Source organism: Cyclospora cayetanensis, unplaced genomic scaffold, assembly GCF_002999335.1.
Source record: "Cyclospora cayetanensis isolate NF1_C8 unplaced genomic scaffold, CcayRef3 CcayRef3_contig_97, whole genome shotgun sequence".
NCBI lineage: Eukaryota > Apicomplexa > Conoidasida > Eucoccidiorida > Eimeriidae > Cyclospora > Cyclospora cayetanensis.
The window spans coordinates 2,928-27,971 of record NW_020312771.1 but is presented as its reverse complement, the minus strand read 5'-3'; the positions used below and the strand labels follow the sequence as shown (position 1 = coordinate 27,971).

The 25,044-nt window shown below is 51.5% G+C and overlaps 4 protein-coding genes across 4 annotated transcripts; 2 read left to right on the top strand and 2 right to left on the bottom strand.

Annotated features, from left to right (window-relative positions):
- Positions 1-6,785: 6,785 nt before the first annotated feature.
- Positions 6,786-14,677, top strand: LOC34620828. Its single transcript, XM_026336211.1, has 20 exons — positions 6,786-6,836; positions 7,258-7,600; positions 7,790-7,995; positions 8,257-8,300; positions 8,530-8,836; positions 9,038-9,275; positions 9,613-9,764; positions 9,981-10,256; positions 10,365-10,398; positions 10,587-10,663; positions 10,948-11,145; positions 11,334-11,525; positions 11,804-11,938; positions 12,213-12,371; positions 12,569-12,861; positions 13,114-13,174; positions 13,321-13,401; positions 13,699-13,794; positions 13,988-14,159; positions 14,454-14,677. The coding sequence occupies exons 1-20, from the start codon at positions 6,786-6,788 to the stop codon at positions 14,675-14,677; spliced, it is 3,339 nt and encodes a 1,112-aa protein (XP_026191996.1).
- Positions 14,678-16,612: 1,935 nt separating this feature from the next.
- Positions 16,613-18,035, bottom strand: LOC34620829 (ribokinase). The gene is made up of 2 exons (XM_022734063.2): positions 17,476-18,035; positions 16,613-17,228 (listed from the first exon to the last, which is right to left on the bottom strand). The coding sequence occupies exons 1-2, from the start codon at positions 18,033-18,035 to the stop codon at positions 16,613-16,615; spliced, it is 1,176 nt and encodes a 391-aa protein (XP_022589838.2).
- A 567-nt stretch (positions 18,036-18,602) lies between these two features.
- LOC113147044 lies at positions 18,603-19,264 on the top strand. Its single transcript, XM_026336190.1, has 2 exons — positions 18,603-18,650; positions 19,112-19,264. Exons 1-2 carry the CDS (start codon positions 18,603-18,605, stop codon positions 19,262-19,264), a joined length of 201 nt encoding a protein of 66 aa, XP_026191975.1.
- Positions 19,265-20,699: 1,435 nt separating this feature from the next.
- On the bottom strand, positions 20,700-24,757 carry LOC34620830 (glycerol-3-phosphate dehydrogenase 1-like protein). Its single transcript, XM_026336191.1, has 8 exons — positions 24,614-24,757; positions 24,035-24,124; positions 23,552-23,743; positions 23,045-23,201; positions 22,616-22,770; positions 22,115-22,264; positions 21,529-21,681; positions 20,700-21,128 (listed from the first exon to the last, which is right to left on the bottom strand). Exons 1-8 carry the CDS (start codon positions 24,683-24,685, stop codon positions 20,700-20,702), a joined length of 1,398 nt encoding a protein of 465 aa, XP_026191976.1. The 5' UTR covers positions 24,686-24,757.
- Between the last annotated feature and the right edge of the window lie 287 nt (positions 24,758-25,044).

The window sequence follows — 25,044 nt, the reverse complement described above, 5'->3', positions numbered from 1 at the left end:
CCTCCAATGATAGCATTTAAGGTTACAGCTGTACTATAGATTAATTTTTCCCTTCCGTAGTTGCTCATTCAGTATCAGCTGCTCGACCGCAGATCTAGGCAATGTACCACCTCCTCCAGCGTGTCCGTTGAGAGACACCAAACTCTAGAGTCAATATAGACTAAATAGAATGGTATTAAGTATTCAAAAGCCAAGTGCTTGCCTTCTTTCGCCTGATCCCCTCATGGTGAGTGAGATGAGGGGCAATGGACAGCCAAAGTGCACGTTGCTGCACTGCTGGGCATTTACGGCTAGTTGCACGCGGCAAATAGAACGTAGACAACATTGGCCCTTATCGTCGTAAGACAACACTACTTTGTAATAAGCAAATAGGTGAAAACAGGGCACCAATTAGTAATTTCCTCTATAATTTTATAGAAATATGAGTAGTGTAGTTTGAATTGTCTATGTACGCTTCAGCCCGCAACACAAATAATCGAGCAGAATGTGCTCGAGTGAATTTTAACCTGCCACATCGTTCCCCCTGCAGCTCAAAACACACGCCCTCCCGTTCCAGATCTGCATCTGCAGAGCAACTGCTTTCACCACCGCGAAGCGCTCCCGCCTTTTCGCCACCCCCCCGGTAGGCGGAATCGCGAAAACACTGCAAATGAGAAAACCAAGTGTGTATGTCAGCCGCAAGGTACAAATCGATATGACGAGGGGTTCACATACTAGCCAACATGTTACCGTAGCAAGAGGCTCATACATCTGAAAACTCTAGGAAAGCGAGCCTGTACACGAGCGCGCTCGCGTTGACTTGATCCAAGTGCAGTGTGTAAGGGAAGTCAAACCACACACTGGTTCAGCAATGTTCGTAGAGCAGTCTCTGTATGCAAATACAGTCCTTTTATGCAGAATAGTGGCATTTAAGACCTCAGGAGGCATAAAGGAGAGTGGAGGGACAACATTCCCCACAGGGCCTGCACAAAAATCAAAATGTAGGAAACTCCCTTACAATTAGACACATCAACTTTTGAAGCAATACCCACAGATAAATGTAGCTAAATTAAGAACAAACGGCGCTGTGGAAGGAAAATTAAAAAGAAAGGCGGAGAGTGTCGCCCATAGCGACCAGCAATGTAAACAGAATAGAGGTATGAAGTCTCCCGCATGCACTGAAGTTTACATCTTCTTCTCCGTCAACCAAAGCTCGTATTCCCCACCCAGGTCAGTAACTGTCTCGTCGTATGTCTTTGTGGAGCTTAAGGCTAGAATCCAGCCTTTCCGCCGCTCCCTGTAGATCCTCCGCCTCCTGACAGGCCACTTGCCTGCGAGGCACAGACCGCAAATACTCCGGAGAGTTCGAACGCTTCTCTAGAAAGTTATTATCAATAGATCTTTCCTAGTTTCAAATTATAAGAAATTCGCTGAAGATAGCGTTATTTCGCAGGAAAATGGCCAGGTATTCCTTGCCAACTGGCCACATACCCCTTTGTTTGGTCGCATTCTAATGCAGCTCGACAAGCCTGCCGATCCAGCAGGATGATTTTCCAGGTTTGAACACACAGCAGATCGCCGCTTACCATGTTTCTGTGCTTGTCTATTTGAAGCGTCGAGCATACATTCGCGTTCATTAGCCACCTGTTCCCTGAATTCCTCCGTCCACTAGAGTGGCTACTGATCGCGAAAACCCAGGTGCAGGCCGGGACTCTAGAGTAATCATCGGCATAGACCAAGAAGGCAGGAGAAGCCCAGTCAGAGAGACTTACTATCATGGTCTTATCTCACGAGGGAGAAACGCACGCCAAGCAGTTGACTTGTGTGAACAGAGACACTCGAATAATACAGAAGACTGCGGCTGTCGCTCTCTGTCTATCCACCTACCTCAGGGCGTTTCGCAGTGGTCAAGTTGTGCTCCAAGTGTGGGCGGGTCAAAAGGCACGCCAGAATGCGCCTTCAAGCTTCTAATGCAAATCCAGACGATGGGAAGTGTGTGAGGCTTTTAGTCATGAGCTAAAAATAAATCAGCAACTTCCTTAGCCGTGGCAGCACTAAAGTGAGGGACGTAACGGGCATATTTGCTGAGTCTGTTGAATAGGACGTAGACGCTATCCTGGTGTCTGACTTCCGGCAACGCAGCAACACATGCAATAGTCAACTTTGTGCAAAACCGTTTAGGATCAAGTGGCTTTGCAAAAGACCGGGCTTAGGAGGGTTGCATCGCTTAAGCTGCTGACAATCCGAGCACGACAGCGCATACTTCTCTGCCAAGGGGCGCACTCCAGGCCACCAGAAGGACTTTGAGCTTTTCCACTGCACTGAGTCCCAACATGACCTGATAATCACGAACACGGGCGTCCAGCAGCGTTAAATGCATAGTGAAGCAGCTCGGTGCACGCGACGGGCCGTTGTGGAAGCGAAGGTTCAACAGGAAGCTGTGAAGGTGCTGAATTCCAGGACTGCTGAGCGCTAATGACACGCTAGGGGAAAAAGTCTTAGTAACAAAAGAGAAATGCCAGTCTAGGTGTTTGAGAGAGCGGTTATGGGTATCGGTGAACCGACGACGGAGTCCCAGCTTCGTTTTTGAATCACATCTGACTATCCTCAAGGTGGTAGTGCTTCATTCTATTATAAAGATAAATTTTGGCAGTGTTAGTGGATAAATGGGTAGCCGAAGCATAGGATGCACGCAAATTCGATTAACACCGCAAATCCTCACTCAAAAGAGCGATTGCGCTGCAAAGTATTGAACCACTGGGGAGTCGCGAGAGCGCGTTGGCGAATTGCGTTGTTGATGCCCTTAGTATACTTAACTGAAAAGCCATGATATACAAGGCCACCTAAGCCGTCGGACACCTCCAGGGCTATCAATGCCCTGAAAGTTCTGGGTTACACAGAAAAAAGACTGATAACCGTGTCCACCACAGTGCATAAAGTTCCTTTTTCCTCGAAGGACCCCGCTCCTCGGTTCTAGTCAAGCGATTAGGATAACAAGCAGTAGTTTGATATTTTGGAGAGCCAGCATGTCAGGAGATTATACCACCCATTGCTACAGCCTTGGCCTCGGTTGCTAGGAAAAAGGCATGCTCATAATAGGGTAGTGCAAGTATCGGAGGAGGTCGAAGGCGGCCGAGAAACGTCTTCGCTGTAGCATCCACCTTCTCTCTCCACGCCGTAGACTGTGCTTTCGTAAGCATATCGGTCAGGGCAGCAGCGGTCTTAGCAAATCACGAAATGAAATTTTGCAACAAGGTATTGTCATAGAACTTCGCAACGTCATTACTAGGCTGCACAGGTAAAGGCCACGCTTTTGATTTTCTCAACTTTGTCGGACGTGGCTTAATTCATCCAGACAAAACAAGCAACCCCAGGAATGCAAATGTTCTATTGCAAGAAAAATGCTTGCATGCCTTTAAGTACCACTGCGTGTCCCACAACAGCTGAAGCGCACACCGTAGGTGCTCGTGAAAGTTTCGGCTGACTCTTAACACGTCGTCCATGTAAGACATCAAGCCCTCCTAGACAAGCTCTTTAAAATGACGGCTTACTTGACAATGCAGTTTAGCGGGGCAATGAAAAGTACAAAGAGCACACAGGTATACTCGAGTCTGTAAGTGCACATGTGAAACTGAATTTTGTGCCAATCATTAGGGTTGGTGAGCTTTGGTAGGAAACCGTCTGCGAAGTCAAATGCCGAATAGACTGTGCATCCGTGTGATTTGTCAAGTCCTTCGCTCACTTCAAACATCGGGGGCTTAAAATTAATAGTAACGTTCAGAGGCTTACATAAACGCACGTACCATCATTCGACAACTATATGGGTCTATGCCGAAAGGCATTTGGCGATCCCTGCATACAGCATTTTTATCAAATCGTCCGCCTGTCGCTCAATCTTCTATGCATGCCGTGGGGGCTTTCAATACTGCGGAACATAGTTTGGGGGCTGAGCCAGCGGTTAACTTCAGACGGTGTGCGACCAGCAGGTAACCAACCTGCTGGCAGGTCGTCTTTATGTAGCACATCCGCGAACTCCTCCTCGAGAATTTGCTCACACGCAAACTCCTCCTCGAGAATTTGCTCAATCCTACTGTTCCTAAGCTCCAAGCTCAATGGGATTCCCCAAAGAAAACCAGTTGCAGAGCTACTAAAGGACGCTTTCTTAGAACTGTTTCCCTTCTGCGCTCCCGAGCCACCTGCACGGAGACTCTGCCTGATCTTGTTGAAGTGCCAAATGTACCTTGCTTATCGTAGATGGAGTGAGCGGTGTTGAACAGATGTAAAGTTGCCTCTTCTTGGCGCCTCTTGGCACACTAATCACTACCAAGCTCAGCTGTGGCCCCATGGGGGCCTTCCACTGGGTGACACATGGCACACCTAGGATTACGTTCTAGTGCGCGGGTCCAACACATGGCTCGCGAACCATCTAACGAGGTGTAAGTATGACTCAAAGTAACAGTAACTGCCGTGGCCCTGCCAACCCTCGCATCTTGCCGTCCGTCAGCAAACCTTGCTTACAGAGGTTTGAATTGGCTTTTCCTTTCTGCCAAAACCGCACATCTTGTGCTCATTTGCTCCTGTAACCGTAGATAGTCCATTTGTGAAAACCTCGCCAATTCTGTTGTTCACCTATTGAGTCGCTGTTCAACCTTCACCGCCCAAAGCAAGACATCAGACGAGTCAGTGAAAATGCAGCCACTTGACCGCGTTGTGGATTTTGCTATCCAAAGCGTCCTACTTCTCAATGTACAGATCTATTGGTGGAATACCCTACTTCAGCTTTCTCAGTTATCCCCAAGCTTGCTATGTAGCTCAGTCTAGCATAAATCAATGGGTAAGCGCTTGTGTGAAGGGCTCAAATGCAGTAATCTCTGCAGGCAGACGGCTTAGTCCAAATGAATAGAGCTGCCGTCAGAATGCTTCACCCTCCAATAGACATGTTAAATTGGGCATTCGATTCTTTTCTTCTGGGGGTAAGAAGTTTCAGGCAAAGAATATTTCCAATCAGGTGACAAAATATCGGGCTCTTCTTCATCCTTAATGCCACCATTGTTTTTGGTCGGTATAATCTCAGCGACATATCTATGGATATTTTGTCCGCTGACAGATCATACATTTCTACCAGTTTACATTACCTTGCACGCACACCTCTGCAGCCCCCACAGGAGTGGACCTACCCTTAGTTTTCATCGTTAGATTTTTTTTCTAGCCAGTTGCCAAAGAAAATTGGATTATCGAATGACCCAATGCCTGAATCGGAACCAGATAGCTGCAGCAAGAAGCCTGAGGGCCCACTGCATCCACACTCAGTGGATGAGCGGGTAGCGGAAGCATGTAAAACCATGGGCTGCTACCAACTCTCACGCGTTATCTGAGGTCCCTTAGTGAGCCCCGTACCTCTATATTCCTGACGAACGTAATAGAAGGCCATTGAGTGTTTTTCAGAAGAATTCTCTCAGCAGCTTGCCTGCGCCGCTTAGTATAAAGGCGTCAGGGGAGGGAGACATCTAAGATAGGCGTAGCTCCCCCTTTAATGCATGCCGGATGTTCACAGTCAGTTGTACACCGCAAGTAGAGCACACGTCAACAACATTGAGTCTTGTCAAATCGAGCTACTACCTCTCTGAAGTAAACAATATACTGACACGAAAGCCAATAATTCAAATTTTGTCTCTTTTTTTATTAAAGTAGTATGGTACAAAGTACTTAAGTGCAGCATACCCCGCAAAGCCCTACCTCTGGAACTTCGAGAGGGGAGACCAGGTTGAGAAGTACTTTTTATATGGACAGTCTCTGTCTCTCTGTCTATCCATTGTGCATTACTTTGGAGCTAAAGGCATCCCTCTTCGAAGAGCCCGAGATGGACTGTTGCACAATGCACAGATCTGGAAAGAGAGATGGCTGGCAGACAGGCGCACGTTCACTCCTGGAGTTCGAGATTCCTCCTACTTTTCCTGCATAGAAGCTAGAGCCAGCCAAACTGCGCAGCCAACACGTAGCTATACTACGACAGACTATGAGCGGTGTTAGACAAGTTGCCAAACTACACGCTGGCCGGCAACGAAGTGGTCCTTAAGCGTTGCAGCACCTCGGGCAGAGTTCGCAATGTCTCCCAGTGTTGCATTCTTGCTGCAAATCTCGCATGGTTCGAAGGCCGTCGTTTTAGGCTAGGAGCCTTCAGACAGCGGCAGCGGGATCGGATGCCTCAGGTCTTTCCCTTCATGCGCATAGCGGCGAGTGTGATCCTCCCCAGCGTCCTTCAGAATACTGGATCATCGGCAGCCTCGTTTTCGTTCGCTAGGGCATAGATTTGGCAAACAAAACGCCAGTGGTTCCCTCGGTGGTCCCTCCAACACCGACATTCCAGTGCTGCCACTCTGCAGGGGGCTGAGGGAGCGAGGCCCCACCCCACTCTAGCAATACGCTTGCCGCGTGCTATGCCTTTCCCGACTTTTGCTGCCTTCAGCTTTCCGCAGTTCCCGGCTTTCTTATATTAAAGAGGGTGTAGTGCAATGTATGTGAGAAATGCTCATCAAGTTCCCAGGTTCTGCACGCGGCACCGTCATCTTTCAGACTCTTGCCCCCTTTTACAATAGCCGTGCCAGCCTTCGCCCCGCCTTCTTTATTTCTTACTCTTGCAGCAGCTTGCCACTGCTCCGCCGAACACTTAGCAAAGATTAGTCAGCTTCCTTGGCCTCCTTGAAGTGTATCGCGCCACGCCTCTCCACATCACACTTGTCCGCTTCTCCCGCCTAATCCCACCTACGCACACACACATACACACACGCACACACACCCAATTCAGAATGCCGCAAATGTCGGTACCTGCAAACCAAACCAATAACTCCATGAAGGAGGTGAGACCACCTGCGTTTCCTGCCGCAGCAGTCTTCACCCTCCGTAACCCGCGTTCCCCCCTTCACGTGTTTCCCTCCACGTCGGTCTACCCTTCTTGCTCTGTAATTTTCATGCCAGTCATACCATGTGGGGCCGTCCAGGCACTGAAATAGCGCGCTCTGCATTTTCATCGTCCCCCAAATTCATCCCTGCCAACGCACACAAGCGACCGCACCGCATGTAATGATGTATTGCATGCGTGTGTGTGTGTATGTACATACTTGCTCATGAGATCCTTGCATCCCAACCCTGATCTTACCCTTATGAGCCCTCTCGTTTCTAGCGAATGCCCTAATAAACCTGGCTGCTGAGGAGGCCAGCGCTGCCCACGGCGGAGCGAGGCGTTATCTTCTCTGTGCAGATTGCTGTGCTGATATTCAGATTCTGCTGCAGCTGCAATCAGCGGACACTGCCGTCCGCGGAGCCGCAGAGGAGCTGCTCAACAAGTCTCCCTTGGACCACCTGCTGCCTGCCCTTGCTACAGCAGCCGCAGCGTCAACATCAGAGTTGGATGTGTCTAGTGGGCAGCTGGCCGCCGTCTTGCTGCGTCGGTATGCACACAGCAAGTTGAAAAGCTTCGCCGCGAACCCCCAGCAGAAGCAGCAGCTAATCGAGGCTGTAATGCAAAATATCGTCGGCGCTCTCTCTTCTGGTAGCCCCTTGATCCTCCGAAAAGCTGCAGCTGAGGCCATTGGAGAACTGTGGCGTCACTTGCCCTCAACAAGTGAGGCCACCGTTTTCACAGATTTCAAAGTAGCGCTCAGCTCAGTCTATTCGGGCCGGTGAAATGCCCAAGCTTGCACGCTTCTGGCGGCTGCAGATGTTCGTACACTCCATGAAGATGGGCTCTCTCTCTCTCTCTTACCGAATCCTTAGGTCTCTATCTTTGCTTGTTCGGGGTGTTTCTGCATAGCGAGCATTAGCCAGACGGTGCCTTTCGGGCTGGTCATGCAGTGGCTGGAGTCGCAGGAGCAGCAGGAGCGACAGAAGGAAGACGAATGCGTGTTATGGTTGCTCTTGGACCGACTGGGGGAAGCCACAGAGGCCGAGGTGTATGTCCGTTACACCCCTCAAATCGTCAGAAAACTGAATATCACGTTTCAGAAGCAAGAGGTCGAGGTACGAGTATGATGTCTCGATGCCTAGGAGGGCAAGGCGGGCCCCTTCCCGCAGCAGCACCTTTAATTTCAAATCCTTCATGCGCAGTCTGCGCAATCGCATTTTTGCACATGTTGTCTCTATCAAAGTGTGAGTTGACGCAGTTCAAGAATTAAGCCCCCGTGTTGCAGCTCGATAGAGCACTCTGACGCATCGTGGCTGTACGCTGGCGTAAAGGGGCTGCGCAATAGTGCTGCCTGTCTAGTTGAGGCTTGTTTGCAGAGTGCCACGGCTGCAGAAGAGGCCCTCGCCACTCTCTTTGTTCGGTGAGTCAGAGTCAGCCTGTGGGGTCTACGCCGTTTTTCGGGTTTTTTTTTCTTGTGAGGGGCCTCTGCAGAGTTTCAGAGCCCTACTCCTTTCCCTTGAGCGAATTGCAGCATGCACTCGCCGCTCCTCAGTAAGAGCCGCTTCTACGCCTCGCGCTGCATGCGTCCGCCGCTGCCGAGTGCTGCTGCCGCGTCTCTGTCTCGATGCTGCTGCTCGACGGTGATGCAGGACAGTCCGGTGGAAGGCTGACAGCGTACAGGCAAAAGAGGCCAAGAAGGCAGCAACAGCCGCCTACAGCTCTCTTTGCCCAACGGTCTTGCAGCTGGTTACCCGCCTGCCTCGTCCCGAGTTGTTGGCACCGCTCCTCTCGCTAGCGGAGAGAGGCTCACAGTTCTTCAAAGACCATCATTCACTGCTGTTAGAGAGCGTCAGGGCTATCCTGTCCAAATCCGCAACAGTTGGTGAAGACGCGCTGCAGATGATCCTGCAGCTCGCAGCGGCCGCGTTTCTGGGTGCCCCTAAATTCTCAAGAAAGGTGCATGGGCTGTCGCTTCCTTCGCTTTCATAAGCCACCAGCCTGCCGCTGCTGCACTTTGCGATAGCTGCCCTTAGCCGTGAGAACATGCGCCTTCTAGCGTCGCCACAGGAGAGAGCTCTGCACAGCGCAGTGCCTGTCCAGCCGCTTTTGGAGGCCTTCGAACCCTTTGCTGCCGGTGCTCCTTTGTTTGCGCCTCAGCATCTACCGCTCGTGAACGACCTACTGCTGATTCTGGCCGATGCAGCGGTGGCTGCTCCTGCTGGTTTGGAGGACGCAGCAGGGTGGGAGGCCCAGGCAAGGGAGGAGGAGACTCCTGAAGAGACATTGCATTCCGTTGCTCTCGAGCTCATGGCAGAGGCTGCAGCAGCCTTGTGCGACAATCCTGGTCATGATCAGGGTGCCCCCAGAAACCCCCAGCTTGAGGCTGCTTCGCCAGGTGTGTGTGCCCACAGTCTGCCGGCTGTTGCCTCCCGACGGCAGTCCCTGGCGAATCCTCAGTCGATTGAACGACGGCTATTCCCTCCTTATTACGCACATTCATACATAAATTAAGGGAAAAAGAGACGCTCTTTCCTGTGCATTTTTTGCCTCCTCTGTAGGTGCCATTTTACTCTGTGTGGCTCCTTCTATCGCCCATAGCCTTCCTCCCCCCTCTGGTTTCGCTTCGTCGTTTGCTCGCTCCGTGGCGTGTCTCGCTTCTATCCAGCAGGATTCTTGCGCGTGGCTCCCATTGACGCTTCCCTAGCTCTTTCTTCTCCCTCTATGTGCATCAGGGAGCCCTGACGTTATGGAGATGCTGATGAAAATTGTGTCGCGCTTGCTTGAGCAAGAGGAACCCCGCTACGGCTTCTCAGCCCTCGAGCTCCTGGGCCTGCTGCTGGATGACGATACCTGCAGACCCTTGCTAGGAAATTTCATGGAGCCTGTATGCACGCTGATGCTCGCTTCTGCCTGCCGTGTTGCCTCTTCCGTTTGCCGTACGGGGAAGGGTCAAGAGCGGCGGTGGGGCCTGAGGGTGCCTCAGAGTGCACCGTCTCTTGTGAATCTTCCCTTGGGCGCTCTTCTTAAGTGCTGCTGCTGGCGGGTTCATCCCTTTCCCGATACACCAGCTGCAGAATGCGTTGTTGTGTGACCATCTCAGCTGATAACGTCCTGCATGGCGGCCGTGAAGAGCTCCTTTGCTCATTTGCGGTGGGGGGGCCTGAAGTGTTTAGGTCTGATGCTGCAGCACGACGAGCAGTGGTCACGGAAGGTGCAGCAGCAGCACGGGGAGCAGCTGCTGTCTCTGCTTTCACAGGAAAGCGCTGCAGATCCGTCTGTTAGATGCCGGAGGCAGGCTCTTCTGGCTCTAGCGGCTTTTCTCTCGGGCCTTGCCCCCGAAGAGGGAGAAGAACCGTCTCCTCAGACGCTGGCTTTCGTACGTCGATCCCCTTGCACGGAAAAGTATTTTTACCAATGCCATTTCATGGCCATTGGTAAAATGTCGCTTATAGGGTCCAGGCTCGTGGTGTGCGCTTACTTGCAGGTCGTTCCCCAGCTGGATGGTGTTCTGTCTCAGGGTACGTGCACTCTCTTAGCCAAGGAATTGTTTTGCCTCATCGGTTAAGGGGGGCGAAAGGGGGATATACTGCGGGTGAAAAGGGGGAGTAGGTGGATAGCAGAGCTAGCGCTGGAATTGCTGGGCAGTTTCTGGACTCTAAAGCAGCACCTTCGCGGGTGTACTCTCCTCTTCGTGCTGTCTCCGCAGCGGTCATCGCCGGATGCTCAAGCGAGGACCTGCAGACTCAAGAGTTCGCGCTGTCTCTCGCTTCCGCATTGGCTAAGGTGCCTTTATTTTCGTGCACATGACACAAACCCGCTGTGCCCACGCTGTCTCGCGGCGTACAGTGGAACGCTGGCAGTGGCCAGAGAGAATAGCGAAGAGAGAATAGCGCCTCCTCGCCGGATGGAGGGGAAGGGGGGGAAGGGCCTTAGAGAGAAGTCGTTTTTTCCTCAAAGCGAGCTGTGCTGCATCTATTTTCGCGTGTTGTGCTGCTGGCAACTGCTAAGGACGCCTTCTGAGTCAAAAGGGAGCTGAGTTTGGTAGAGCGCGTGTCCATTCACTTCAGGCATGCGGCACCTCCTTTATTCCTTACTATCCGCCATTCGCAGTGGCTCTGCGGAATCTTCTTGGGGGGGAAGAACCCTCAGGGCATCAGAAAGTGGAGCAGCTGCTGCAGGAGCATGCAGGCCGCTGTCTCTTACAGGCGTCCGTGGAGTTCGCTGCGGATCTGGGCTCTGCCGTGGGCACGGAGGTTTTTAGCCCGGTAAAGGGGTTGTGGCTGCTGTCTGCTGCTGCTTGCAGGCTAAAAGGGTAGCGAGCGTTGGCTCTCCTGGCCGGTCTGGCCACCGCTGCATGCGGCCTCTGGTTGCTGCTGCGCTGTTATTCGGCAGTGGCGTCTTCTTGCGTGGGAGCCTCGTCTCTGCATGCCAAGCTGTCTGCTCTCTGGTGCAGGATGCCCCTTGGCTTGTTGACCGCATCCACCGCCTCATGCTCTCCTGCGAAGCAGTTCCAGCAGCTTCGGCTGTCTTCTGTTCGGCTATGTCGTGTCTCGCGGTGGCTGCGCCAGCGTGCGGCCCCGAGCTGCTGCATCAAATGCAGCCGCTCATGGCTATCGTCTTGCAGAAGGCCAAGACAGACATCAAGGTAGGTGGTGCAGTACTGCACACACGAGGTATTGGGGTCTTTTTTTTGTGCTGGCCTCCGCCAAAGAGCTCCGCAAGTCGAATCAGCATCAGAGCGAAAAGCAGCGCTTTCGGCGTAGGCCTCCAGCAGCTGCTCCTCCTGTGAGGGCAGGTGCATGCAGCACGGGCACAGTGCCATGGCCAGGCTTGGGGTGGCTGGCTTCCTGGCAGGGGGAGGAGCGCGTGGGACTGTTTGCTGTCCAAATCTTGGAGTTCGATGTGCATTCTTCTGGCCTTCAGCTGGGGGTTACCGAGGAGTTGGGGTCTGCGGGAGGTTCGCTGAATGCGGGCGCGGAACTGTCCGAGGAAGGGGGAGTCTCGCAGTTTCGGGTACAGGACAAGACGGGCAAGCAAACAATCATTTCCATCAACACAGTACGTGTTCGTCCATAGGCTGTAGATTTTGCTAGCTGCCACCAACCGCTAGCTCGACTCTGGCCTTATCGGATGCGGGATTGAACAGAGACAACATTTCAGCACTTCCAGCATCCGTTGCTCGCGAGTTCTCTCCGTGGAGCAGGCTGCGCTGCGGGAGGAGGGGGGCGGGACAGGGGGGATGAGGGAAGGAGACTGCTGCATGCAAGACATGCACGTGCACCCTGCCGCCGTATAATAAGCCCTTTCTCTGTGGTTCCCTGCATTTCCTTAGGCGGCAGTAGAGGAACGCGTCGCGGCTCTGCGGCTGCTAGGGGCACTGGCTTTAGCTGGTGGAGCTCAGACACCCCTTGTCTTGGCCATCGAATGGACTGCCGCCGTCCTTGAGAGCTGCTCTTCGGAGTTCACCATTGTCCGCAGCGAGGCGTTCGATGTGCGTTAGGGGAAGCAAACACTGCACGCAGCAGGCTAATTTGTATATATATATATATATGTATATACGTGCAGGGGGATCTCACGCGTCAGAGAACCAGTAGACGGCTCGGGCGCAGGAGAGGATCTTGTAAACCTTTCGTGTGGGGGTTCAGACAAGAAGGGTAGGGTGCGTATGTGTGGTGTGGATCCTTTCAGGCTCTGCCTGGATGCCTAGCTGCACTAGAGTCTTCACCAGAACAGCAAGGCCAAACAGCAACAGCTGTATTGGAACTGGTTGCTGCTTTCTTGTCGAGCGGCGAAGGGCAGCTGCTGCCATCTCAGGCAACCCTCGCAGCTGAGCATATGCTTCCCGCAGTGGCGCAAATAGTTGGCGCTCAGGGGAAGAAGCAGAGGGAGGGGATGCTGCCGCAAGCATGCCAAGTGCCGCAGCAGCAAAGGGCGCTGTTGCTAGAGAAGCTTTTTGCTGGAATGGGCAAACTCATGCTTCCGTATGCCTCGCGCGACCCCTCTAATACACTCACACAGATGCATGCATACATACATACATACCTAACTGCATACATATATACATAACTGCATACACAGCGATGTTGCGCTGCCCTACCTATGTTGACTCCAGTTCAAACGCCTCACGCTTTCTCAGCTTAAGGTATTGAGGGACATGTTTAAAGCCTTGAAGTGCCAGGGACAGGCTGCCTCTAGAGCCGCAGCAAACAATGGCGCTCTAATGTCTGGTGCAGAGTGTTGACACGGGAGTTCGAACGTCTCGCCAATAAGGAACAGCAAGACGATGACTGGGAGGTAAGTGTCTGTGAATTTCTAGGGCTTTAAGTCTGGCCTCTATCTGCATGGCGGAGCCCCTTTGGATCTGGTGATCTAAAAGGAGGGCTTTTTTTAGGGCGCTGCTACTTCATTTGTTTGAGGTCTCTTGGCTTCTGAATTTGCAGGATCTGAGCGACGATGAAGGAGAGGAGGACAGCAGCACCTACTATGACTCCGTGATGCAGTGTTCTGGTAGTTTCTTCAAGGTAAGACACCCCCAGTTTGCCCTTGTTGGGCGATGTGTCTTCTACTACTGGTGCAGTCACGTGCTGTCGATCCACTGAACCATGCGTCTAGCAGCACAAAGTTGATTCCTTTGTTTCGCTTTTCGAGTGGTCATTACTATCTAGGGTGACGCAAGTACACTGAAACTGCCTGTGGCTAGATTTCATCATGCCACAGTCGCTATAGGAGGGCTGCAGCTTCGAGGGCAACTGGCGAGATGGCGGCGCTTTTTCTGAAAACAGCTCAGTGCTGCGTGTGTGAATTGTTTCGCCTTTTAGGTGTACGGTTCTGAATGCCTCCCGCACTTTCACGAGCACTTGCGGCTGCCATACGGCGCCCTCCTGGCACACGAGCAATCAAGCTACTATGGAAAGGTAATATGTTCATCCGTACACGCCGAGGCAAGCCTTCAGCAAAGCCTTGGGGCGGCAGCAGAGAAACTGCGTATGGCGGGAACGATTGTGCCAAAACTCGGTTATGCAGACTGTTATACTTGATGTGTAAAGTGTATTCGGCTCCTGGATATCTCTAGTTGCGTTTGCGTGTTGCCACATTGAGAATTCGCAGGTTGCTGCGCTCTGCATTTACGCCGACGCTATAAACTACGGGGACCCCTCAGGGACGGTGGAGTACAGCACTGTTTTCCTCCCGGGGGCGCTGCTGGCTGTGGGTTCGCAGCCCGAATACATCAGCGATGAAGACCACTTGCTCGCTATTTCAGCTTCGGCGTACGGAATGGGTAAGGATGCAATTCTCTTTTAGGGGCAGTTTCTTGTTAGCTGCACGGGTGTTTGTGCCCGCATATCCATGACTTCCCTTAGTAGTCTCATGCAGGGAAGATGCGCGGTGCTCTTGTTGGAGAGCCAACGTCTAACGGCCCCATTATATCTATTGAAATTGGATGGTCTGCTAAAGTTTTTGTGGAATGGGTGCCCAGTCAGTTTCTACTTCTCTGTACTGGAGGAAATGGCAGTAGGGCTGGAATAGAAGCGCATTGGTTGCCGCACTTCCCTTCTGCATTATTCGACTTCAGGCGCTCTGGCACAAAGACATCCAGAGCTGTTCCTCCCTTCTCTGCAGCGCGCAGTTGAGTCGCTTGAACGGTGCCTTTCAAGTCCATTGTTGCGCACAGAAAGTGGCAGAGCAGTTGCTGACTGTGCTGCATGTGCACTTCTAAAGATCTTTGTGCAGTTTGGGCCGAAGCAAGATCTCGAGAAGGCCTCTGAAATGCTAGCAAAGCTCCTAGAGGCATGGTGAGGAACGCATGCAGGGGAAGCGCTGCACAGTTGCCAGCTAAGACTGAGCGCGCCTGCAGGAACGGCTAGCAACAACGAATGTGTATGCACCACCTTGCAAAGCCAGAGAAGAGTCTGAAGGCATTGACAATGTGCTATTACTTTTTGTGCTTGATTTGTAGGTTCCCGCTCATGGAGGACGAACAGGAGATCTTCGATGGCCACGAGCTTTTACTGCAAATGGTAGTTCAAAGCCATCCCCTGTGTTCCAGTGTTTCGGTACAGCAACAGCTTCGACGCCTTATAGTGGAGGTTATCCCCGGGAAGCCTGAGCTGTTAGGGGAGCGAGCTAGACGCGAACTGCTTCAGGCGGCAAAGGACAAGTTGTGCTAATTTCGCTCGCTAAGTATTGTCTGGGAGCCTGCCTCATAATTTCGAGTCAGTGTTTTTAGTACAACTGTGTCTCGCGGCCTTAGGCCTGAAACGAGATGTCGGTTAGGTGGCCAAACTAAGCCAGTTTTCGGCCATGACGAGAAATTTCATGCGTCGCCAGCCGCATGCAAGGCCGTGACCTGACAGGTGCCCGCCCCAGTAATTATTCGCCTGCTGTAACGAATGAACTGCTTCATAATAAACTGCGTAGCGAACTGCCGCTACGGGGGCCACTGTTCGGGGCGTCTGCGTTGCATTTTGCAATAAGAAAGAGTAGCGTGGCTAGGGATCATCTGCATGCTTTCAAAATGCGTGCAATTGGACAACAGGGAATATCTTGCAGGTCGCAGTTACGGGAGTGCTGGTTTCCTTCAACTGCATGCAACTTGCCCTCCAAGTGGCGAACTCCAGTGCGGATTTTTGCATTCCGTAAGGGTGCAGTGGCCGTAGACCTCTTTGGAACGCTAGGTGTAGTTTTACTCTTCAGATAAACAGCCTACTCGTTAGCCTCTCATTTCACACCAGCTTTTATGCAAACCATAGTGACTTTTTTGAATTACTGTGTTTGCCACGTGAGTGCAAGGACAAATGTCAACCTGAAGCGATTTGCAGGTTGTCGGCCGCGGCTTGGAATGCTTGGTGCCTGATTTTTCGCCGAGGCTCGTGGCATCAGCTGCGAAAGAAACCCGGAAAATAAGTTTTTTTTGCACTGCAAAGAACCTTTTACCCGACCTACTTCTGCCGCGATGCGTCGAATTACCTTGAGTGACTTGCTCATAATGTGTCTTTCGTAATTCAATAGGGGTGTATTCCGCAAGTAGTTCGCGTGCACAAGACCTCCGCAGTTCAGAAAATGAATTCCTTGGTGAAATCCCGTTGCTCAATGTTTTCAGAGGTGGCACACTGATTTCGTGATCCCAGAAGCCATCAGTGGGCAGATGTTTAGAATTAAACGGGGAGCAGCGCCAAACATTTCTCAAGCTTCCCAGGCGAATTGCCACATAAGGCGTTTCTTTTATTGTATCTGTAGAACAGAAACATTGGTATGCTGGCAAAATTTTGGTTTTAGAGGCTGCCTTTGGATGCCTTACCCTGAGTTGAATCAGGGCATAAAACTGCTATTGCCTGCGCAGCCTCCTCATTGCCGGCAAACCCATTGATGGGAGAAGGAACAACAACGTGCATCAACATCGCGGACTCTTTCGTGTCTCGTCATCACAACTTGGTGGAAGTGGTGGTGGGTTTTTTTTCCTCGGCGGGAGGAATCAATCCCAGAGTGTAACGACAAGAAATTTCACAATTCATCTCACCATGGACTGCAACGGGAAACTCAGGTATTCTTGCTGTTGGCGGAGCCGATTTTCTGATTGATAATATTGTACTTGCTGGGTACTACTAGACAAATGGTAAATCTTGAATTTTTGTCTATCTGTGCGATTGTGCCTTTGAATGGACAATTTGGTGCGTATTCAAGAGTTTGAGAGCTATCACCAAAAAAACATTGGCTAAGACGACTATTTCCCAATTAATCGTTCCGGAAGAGATGCTCAGGAAGATCACCTCTTCCAGCGTAGCTTTCAGCTGCGCCGTTTTTTGTCACCGACTGCGCCGCCACGTATGTTGCACGCGACACAGCCAATTCCGGGGACTTCGGTGACAGTAGCAAAAAGTAGGCGAAGGCTCCAGCGAAAGCATCACCCGCACCCGTTGTGTCTACCACAAGTTCACTAGGAACGTGCTGTGCCACCGGCACTTGCATAGCCTTCCCGTTTGCGAAAACGACGCATGGGTTAGCCCCCCGCGTGATGATGACATTAGCGAGGCCCCGTGCTCCATGAGCAAATTGGGAAGCCGTATACAGCATGCGTTCATGCAAGAGGCGTGCCATGTCCATTTCATTTGTTGGTTCGCTGAGATCAGTTGTGTCACCCCACAGTTTTAGGAGTGCTTGAGCTTCGACACTGTTGCAAAGGAGGAAATCTGTGAAGCAGCAGATCGCCGCATTGATGCGGTCAACTGGAGCTGGAGTGAATACGGTTAATACGTGCGCATTAGCCCCCTTGGCAATGCGAAAAGCTTCTACTGAAGCCTCTCCTGGAATCCCGTTCTCCGAAACTACCACCTTTGCCTCCTGCAGCAACCTACAGCACACCAAACCAAAGCGAGATGCGCAAAGTGATTCTGACCCTGTATATTCGCGTCATGCCAATGTCAAACCATGGGTCAATTCCTACCGAATTCTTGAATGTGCACCTCCATGGTGGTCTAAGCAGCTTTCAAATGCTTGTTCACAACGACCCAGCCAAGTGTGGGTGTTCCGGGTACTCCTACTACTCATAAGCTACGTTAGGATTGAGGGTAGTCAAAAGGAAGGGTGGGTTCAATTACGATAGCACGGGCTGCTCCGCGAGATGCTCCTTGCTCATGAATGCGTTGGCTCCAGGCACATACGCAATGGTATTCTCGCCACCCTTGGCTACCGTGACCAAAGCAGTGCCCGTGCGAGTGTGCGAGTCGACAGACACGCCTCGTGTATCAATATCAAGAGAGGAAAAATGACGCAAAAAGCTCGAGCCCTCAGTGTCTCTGCCAACTCTTCCGACCATCGCGACACCACACGTGCTTGTTGTATTGCCTCGTGTAGTAGTTGGGTCGTGTGCATCTGCGTCCTCATGCCCGAATGGTTGACCTGGATAAACTTGTTTTGCATCACCCAATGCACACTGGTGGCCCTCTTGCCCTTTTTTTGTACTGCGACTTTGCAAGAGAAGGGCAACCTGTGCAGCCTGGTTGGCTCCTTTCCCTCCAAAATGCACCTCTAGCGGGCTGGAGAACACCGTTTCACCGGCGTGGGGGAGATGTGAGACGAAAGCCACAATGTCGGAATTTATACAGCCGATTACCACAATGCCGGCTGGCCCAGTCATTTTTTCATGGATACTGTGCATGCTGTTGCTGTGCAGGTACCAGTAGGAGGTGCACGGAAAGCGTGCACCAGCTGTACAGAAGGGAACCGAACAACGCTTTGACTAAAACTGCAGCGCCAGCGCTCGAAATTCGTTAGAGCAGCTCCTGGTCGTGCATAAAAATCATATACAGTCTTGGAAGAAAAAGAAAGTCAACAGGGGAATGCATTACGCTACGTCTATGCAGTTGAGCCCATCTCCCTCTATAACAGCTCGACGGCTGATACTCTGCTGCCAAAATAGTTCTAGTTTTGAATTTAGAAAGAAATGTGCACGAACTTTTTCCCTCAGAAGCGCCTGCAGATCCTCAGGCCCTGAATGCATGCATGCCCTGTTTTGTCGGGGCCCATGCATGTATGCTTTCGATCCTTCCTGAGTGAATCGTCATGTTGGGCTGCTCTTTACCCAGTAAAAGCCATTAGATGCTACATCCGGTATCAAATACTGGGAGCTAGGGCCAATTCAGACGCCTCTTTAAAAGGCCCTTGCAGCAAACTGCAAGGTCTTTTCCACGGTTTCAACGACTTCTCCCAATTCCTTGTTCTCACAATGGGAGCAGCACTCAGCAAAGACTCTGTGGATGATAGGGTGTCCATGGTGAGAGCCTTGTACTTCTTTGTCCTCCCAGTAGTCCAGCCACCGTGCAGAAATCGCCATCTAGCTCTTCGTTTGCTGCTTATAATTATTTGTGATACCCTCAAGATCTTCAGTGTAACTCTTACACAGACCCTGACGCATACTGTCTGCCTCGTTGGTGTGCTATGTATCACTCTAGTTTCCAGTGAAGCTGGCCACTGCCGAGCTCTCACGTGGCTCCTGCCTATGCATGAGTGGCGGCATTGCATGCAAGGTATTGCTAGGGGGTGCTGCCAGTGTTCTTCCGGTCTGGATTTTTGTGTCTTTTTTGCCCATGTATCACAGAATACGCTGTTGGTCATGCGTAATTTCGCACAAATATTGATGTACTACTGCAACCTATTCGATGCCAACGCCTCCCTTTTCCTTTTTAAGGCTTAAATTCCCTTACTTTGCTTGCTGTGCTGGGTTATTTTCTGCAGGGTTGGAACTACTGTTCGCACATGTGGCAAAAATGGCTACACCCAACACTGCATTACGGCATGGTGCCATTGATATTTGCTGTGGGTCTTGCGGCTAATGGCGAATTGACGGCCAACCCTCTGACTCTCTTCCAGAAGCTCATATTGAACTAACATCAGATAGGGATCCGTATCTCTAAGCCGTCATTTTATTCAAACAAAAGCCGCCAATCGAATTAGCTACCGAGGTGCTTGGATGCTCTCCTTTTGCGGTGCTCATGACGTGGCAATCGGCGACTGTCGGCGGCATGTATTTGGGACACTCGAGCTACCAGGCACCTCAGGAGGATGTCTTTGCTAGCCTCTTGCAGGACTAATCATCCAGCGCCCACATTACGGCAGCTTTCAGGTGAATGATGCTTAGCTTCCAGAGTAATTCGCCTACGCTGTGTGCTCCGCTGATGCCATTCCGTTCGACTGTCAGCACTTGCGCTGCGCACGCGGAGAAGTGCAACTATTCCTCACTATCTGCATTATCTGAGCTAGCCTCTTTCGTTTCCGTAAATCGCAAGCCCTCCCCACTCAAGCCAGTGGGTGGGCTGGCCCACAGGAGCAGTGTATGCCTGCCAACACAATTAGCTACGCAACATGGCGCGAATTGCGACGCGCAGCCCGTAAAAGTTGGGTGGCCACGACGTTCCACATGAACCCCAACCAACACAGTTTACCTGTACATCCCTTTGGCTAATAGAACCCCAACTAGGAGCCAGGTATTTGGGTGCTGCGAGGAGGCAGCGCGAAATTGGTGGTAAAACTGCACTCTTTAAGGCCCGCTCCAATATGCATAATCGCCTATCTAGCAGTTTTGATCCGGAGCACTTAGAGCTGAACACTGGGTCCCGCATATTTCACTTCGGAGCCTCATGCTCTACATTAAAGACTCCTGGAAGGACTGCACAGAAATCGTTGCTGCGTTTTAGCTGAAGGACAAGTAGGACTGCCCATTCCCTTTCATGTATCAGCAGCCCGCAAACCCGCATCCCCTGGAATTTCTAGGGCCCTCGACCTCGTCTGAAGAGGCGCGCAGCAGCGGACCGGTGCAGGGGTAAGGGGTGAAAGCCCTTAACCTTTGATAGTGTGGGCGCCGGAGGAGATGGCTGCGACGGCATGTGCCAAGGCCCCCGGAATAAATTGTCACATTCTGCGCAGAAGCTGGTGCGAATGAGCCAGCATCTACAAGTAAGAGGCCAGCGTCGGCTGTGAAGTCTGGTGCCCCATGTGCAATTGCAATGTATCCATCATGACAGAAGCTGTTCACTGTCCCCTATCAAGAATGGTGAAGTGATACTGCGTAAAAGTATACACTAAAGCATATAATTTGGCACGGTGCAACTGCTCGCGCGGAATCACAAAACTGAGGGCCCTCTGGACGGACTGAGGCACGGCGAGACTTGGAGAGGTACATAATGGCACTGTTAACATGGTCCGGGGCTTCCATCGTTCTGCTGCTTTTTTGCACTTCCTTCGAAAGCAATGTTATACCCTTGCACAACTGAGCTCTGCCTGTACAGTGGTATCTGCCGCGTCAACCTCGCACCCATCTGGAGATTTACGAGATTCCATGCGTAGCCTCTCGGCTGGTCGTCGGATGAGACCTTCCCGAGCCCTCCTGAGGGGATCCACCGACGGATTCATGGATGCCCTCACGTGTGCCTTCACAAATAGTCTCATGCTGTCCTCCATGGAGGGCAGAATGGGAACTGTGATATGCAGTGTGGTGGGAGCTGTTCCCCCTGGCCATCATGATCCGTGCAGCAATTTTCGTCCTAGCTTCCTTTATAGCCGTAGGCATTTTCAGTTTAACACAGTCGTCCACTTTTTGAATAGTACGGGGCTGGGAAGTACGAAAAACATCGAGGATCAGCTGGGGATCTGCTCCCTGAAACGCTACAGCATGTGTTGCCATGAAGAGTGGGAACAAATGCTCTACTTTGTTGGTACGCACCACCTCCGCCACCAGTTCAAGCGTTGCGGGGCCCTAAACATATGTAAGGACACATAGGGCATGATGCAACAGGCATGTCCTAGAGTGTTATCATACAAACAGAATGGATACGTTCGAAGACGCTCGTGTTGGCTACTACAAATCCTCGAAAGACTGTGATACGGTTGTGTAGGGCGAACGGGCTGAATTGCAAGAGGGCACGGCTCGATGCAAATTCGGTAGCGAGTAGAATCGCCCCAAATATGTAGCGCACAGTGTACAACATGCGATGAGGCGGACACACACCAGGAGGTTAAAGGGGTGAGACAACTAGCGGGGAAAATGACGAGAAAGTCACACAGGAGTGGCAGCCATGAAACCAGTAAGCATTCCATTTCAATGCCAAAGTCAATGGCACATTCGTCTGCCTTGCTGCCCTTCCCCTGCTCCTCACTTGCAATTTCTGCCCAGCTAGCATTTCGCTCTCCAGCTGGTCCCAATTTTTTTTACCGCCCTGCCGCACGAATTCTGCGGACACGCGGGCGTTGCGCCCTCCAAAGGCAGTCGTTATTACGTCGGCATACCCCGCACTGTCATACAGAGTGTCCTGCAGCGGAAGCACGGGCAACAGATCTGAAAGTGCGTAAGAGGTGGAAGAGAAAGACAAGGGGAAGGTAGATTCTAATAGTGGCCCTTTCAGGCCCTTCCGCGCATTTGAGGAGATAAAGTATGCACAGGGCACCCCTAAGTGGTGCAGCAACTGATGGCAGATGTTACAGAAACATATTGTGCAACCCACAACGCGTAAGCAACGACACAGTTCAGAAGTTGGTAACAGATGCCCGTAGTAGGCTAGGCTAGACCCAATGGCGAAAGCACCCTTCGAGGACCAATCACAAACCTGTACCTGCACATGCATACAACTACTGCACGCCACGGTTCATGAATCAGCCGTAGATCCCAATATAAAAGCAGAAACGGTAAAATACAAAAACTATGTGCTCTGGAAAAAGCATGCGCATTAGTGGTTCGTAAGTTACCGCTAGAAGCCCCCCAAAGAAGAGCATAATGAAGGTCTTCATTTCCTCAACGCCAAGTCTGAGGATTGCTGCCTTCGCATTTGTTCCCTGACCCATTCCTTCACAGATGCCGCCAGCAACCGCCACCACATTCTTTAAGGCCCCACAAACCTTCGCAACCACCAGGCGCATACACATATAAGCACAAAATAGACGCGTACACCTCGAAAGGCTGTACTAAATGGGGTGTGTCTGCCATCCAGAAGCAGCAGCCGAGGCCGTGGCAACAGTCTACGGCTGGCGCCAACAAAGAATGGGGCAAGTAAACACCCAGAAAAGTAGTGTGCCACATCAGAACTAGGTTTATACTGTCTCGAAGACCGGACGCAGTAGGCGACAACATGAAGGATGGTCCAATCTGTGCTATGCTATCAACGAGGCCGAATTGGAGAAGCAGCGAGTTTCCAGGCAATAGTCCCCTTAACAGCAATTACCAGTGCATACGCAACAACCCTTCCTCACCTCCACCCCGTCAACGTCCGGAAGCACATTGACTTTGAAGTTTGGCCTGTCGAAAAGGAGCTGCCAGAGTGCAGCAGTCTCTGCTTCGCCTTCTGGATGCCCAATTGTTGCTTCAGCGAAATTTTCAGCAGCAACGTCATTAGCAACATTCGCACCTAGTCGCATACAAAAAAGGCGAAAGCGAGGTTACAAGCTTATACACAAAATTTGGGAAGAATAGGGGGCGAAAATCGGAAAAGGAAACACAGTGGATCGAGATCAGGCCAGCAACCGTTTCTGGAATGATTCGAAGATAAGAGGAGGGCAGAAAGCGCAACCGCCCAGGGAAACATGAATTTGTTAGGAGAGAAAAATCACCGAGAGGGGAACGGGAACAAAGCGACGTCTAATGTGCCCACCAGACTGTAAAAGTATCCTCTATTTACCTACCAGAGAGGATGCAAGGCTTGGGCAACTCCAGAATATTACCAATCTCATGCGTTAAGGTAATGGGCCATCCCTTCTTGACTCCAAGGCCCTTGATGAGAGAAATCGCCCTTGCATGGGGCGGTAGCAGCTGCGCTTTCTTGAGCTCGTAACAGGTTTTCTGAACACAAATTATTCATCCACAACCAGAAGAAACAACTGTTTCTTGGTTGAATGAATGCCACCACAGGTACAAATCGACAAACAGCAGGGTAGTTGCAGCGCTCTATGGCTAGGGCGCAGAATAACAAAAATAACACAAGTGAACTAACGCATTTGCATGTGCACCGTGCCCGTTGTACAGAGAAGCCAACACAAGATACTGGCACATCATAGACGGCGAAGGGTGTACAAGGACAGGAACACCGAAACAGTGGAAAACGTAGGAGCGAAACGAGGACGGATGACTCAAATTGTCAGAAAAGGGGAAAACGAAGAAAGGGGTAGTTGTTTTTTGGTTTTGATTGTCACCTCGATGAACTGATGGGGCATGACGAAGATGAGGAGGTCGGCCTCCTTGCAGGCTTCCGTAAGGGATGGGATGGCACGAAGGTTCGTGGGAAGCTGAAAACCTGGTAGATATTTTCTATTTTCGTGGTGCTTGTTGATCCACTCGCTCAGCTTGCGCCCCTCACACTCCTCTTCGAATACCCACATGCGTACCTAGAGAATTCGCACAAACGAAAATGAGGAGGAGAAGCAGCATTAGAAAGCAGGCGGACACGTTGACACAGAAAGAAGGCAACAGTAAGGGCATTCAGAGAGAAAGTCCCCCGGTACCTGAGGTATGCACTCTGTCCGGGGGCTTCTGGAAACAGATATACGATGCAAATTACATTACATTATGCAGGAAAAGAGAAAGCCCCTGCAGTCCACTCAGTTCAAGTACTCAAAACCTAAGCGTGTAGGGCGTGTACAACGCAGTGCGCTGCGTAATTAAAGGCACTGCCTGACATCCGAATGGAAAATGTGCGAGTCCTTCGCGTTCATCGCCACGATTTTGCCCACTGCAGTCCCCCAGTTTCCCGATCCCACTAAAGAAACCTGAGGAGACGCGACACAACATTATTGATGGAGAAGTCTGGCGGTAGTATAAGGAAAAGCCGGCGGGTTTCCGGCAAGGCATGATCCTACGTGACACTAACGATAAGAGAACGCAAAACGACAACACCGTAAGCCTGTTAACGAGGCCGAACGAAGGCACACGGTTACACGGTCTCAAGTTGTGATATTGTTTCCTCCCAGAGCATGGATAAATAATGAAAAAGCGTGAATCAGCGGTGCCATAGGAATAGCCGCCACTGTACTTTGCTAGTCTTCCTAAGGGCCCAGTGCAGTTCAGAGGCTTGCATGTACCGCATATTGGACAGTAGATACAACTGACCGCCATATAAGATCCTACCACGCTGATGGTCTACTCAATAACTCCCCTCTTCAACGGTACCGGACATGGCCCCGGGATGAGATGAATGAAAGCAGGAAATTGTCACAGAGGAAGCCATCCCCAGGCGCAAAGAAGGTCTGCGAGCTCACTTTGAGGGGTCCCCGTTGCAGCGCTTGAAGAAGTGCGGGGTACCCGGAGGCCGGTCGAAGAAAGGCTTCCATAGCTGCTGGGGCAAAGACAATCGTGATGCAGAGTAGTAGGAGTGGAACGGAGAGGCGCAGTCCAGGGCGGGGCCACCGAGAGCCCGCCGCAGGTATACAGCCAAGTGCTGCGTTAGCAAGTGGCTGCGGTTTCCAGCTGCACCTTCTTATTCCACTGCAGGACCTCAGTTGGTCACTTGTACCGAGCAGCTGGGGGCGCCTGGGGAGCATTGACTTAGGATTAGAAGTGTAATCCTAATGGTGTCCAAGTCAGATGCGACCAGAATGCTATAGCTTTCTGCACTACAAGGGGTACCGGGCAGCTTGCCTAAGTTCTGTGCATTGCAGGCTTCACCGGAGGGTCGTGCGACACACCACAG

Bases quoted from the DNA above. Each gene is read 5' to 3' on its own strand.
- LOC34620829 (XM_022734063.2), bottom strand. From the start codon at position 18,035: ATGCACAGTATCCATGAAAAAATGACTGGGCCAGCCGGCATTGTGGTA. The intron at 17,229-17,475 runs GTAATTGAACCC...GGTGTGCTGTAG, and splicing joins GCGGAGCAGCCCGTGCTATC to GTTGCTGCAGGAGGCAAAGG.
- LOC34620828 (XM_026336211.1), top strand. From the start codon at position 6,786: ATGCCGCAAATGTCGGTACCTGCAAACCAAACCAATAACTCCATGAAG. The intron at 8,301-8,529 runs GTGAGTCAGAGT...ACGGTGATGCAG, and splicing joins CTCGCCACTCTCTTTGTTCG to GACAGTCCGGTGGAAGGCTG. The intron at 13,795-13,987 runs GTAATATGTTCA...GAGAATTCGCAG, and splicing joins AATCAAGCTACTATGGAAAG to GTTGCTGCGCTCTGCATTTA.
- LOC34620830 (XM_026336191.1), bottom strand. From the start codon at position 24,685: ATGGAAGCCTTTCTTCGACCGGCCTCCGGGTACCCCGCACTTCTTCAA. The intron at 22,771-23,044 runs GTAGGTAAATAG...GTATGCGACTAG, and splicing joins CAAGCCTTGCATCCTCTCTG to GTGCGAATGTTGCTAATGAC. The intron at 21,129-21,528 runs GTGAGGAGCAGG...ACATATGTTTAG, and splicing joins TAGCTGGGCAGAAATTGCAA to GGCCCCGCAACGCTTGAACT.
- LOC113147044 (XM_026336190.1), top strand. From the start codon at position 18,603: ATGGGAGCAGCACTCAGCAAAGACTCTGTGGATGATAGGGTGTCCATG. The intron at 18,651-19,111 runs GTGAGAGCCTTG...TATTTTCTGCAG, and splicing joins TGGATGATAGGGTGTCCATG to GGTTGGAACTACTGTTCGCA.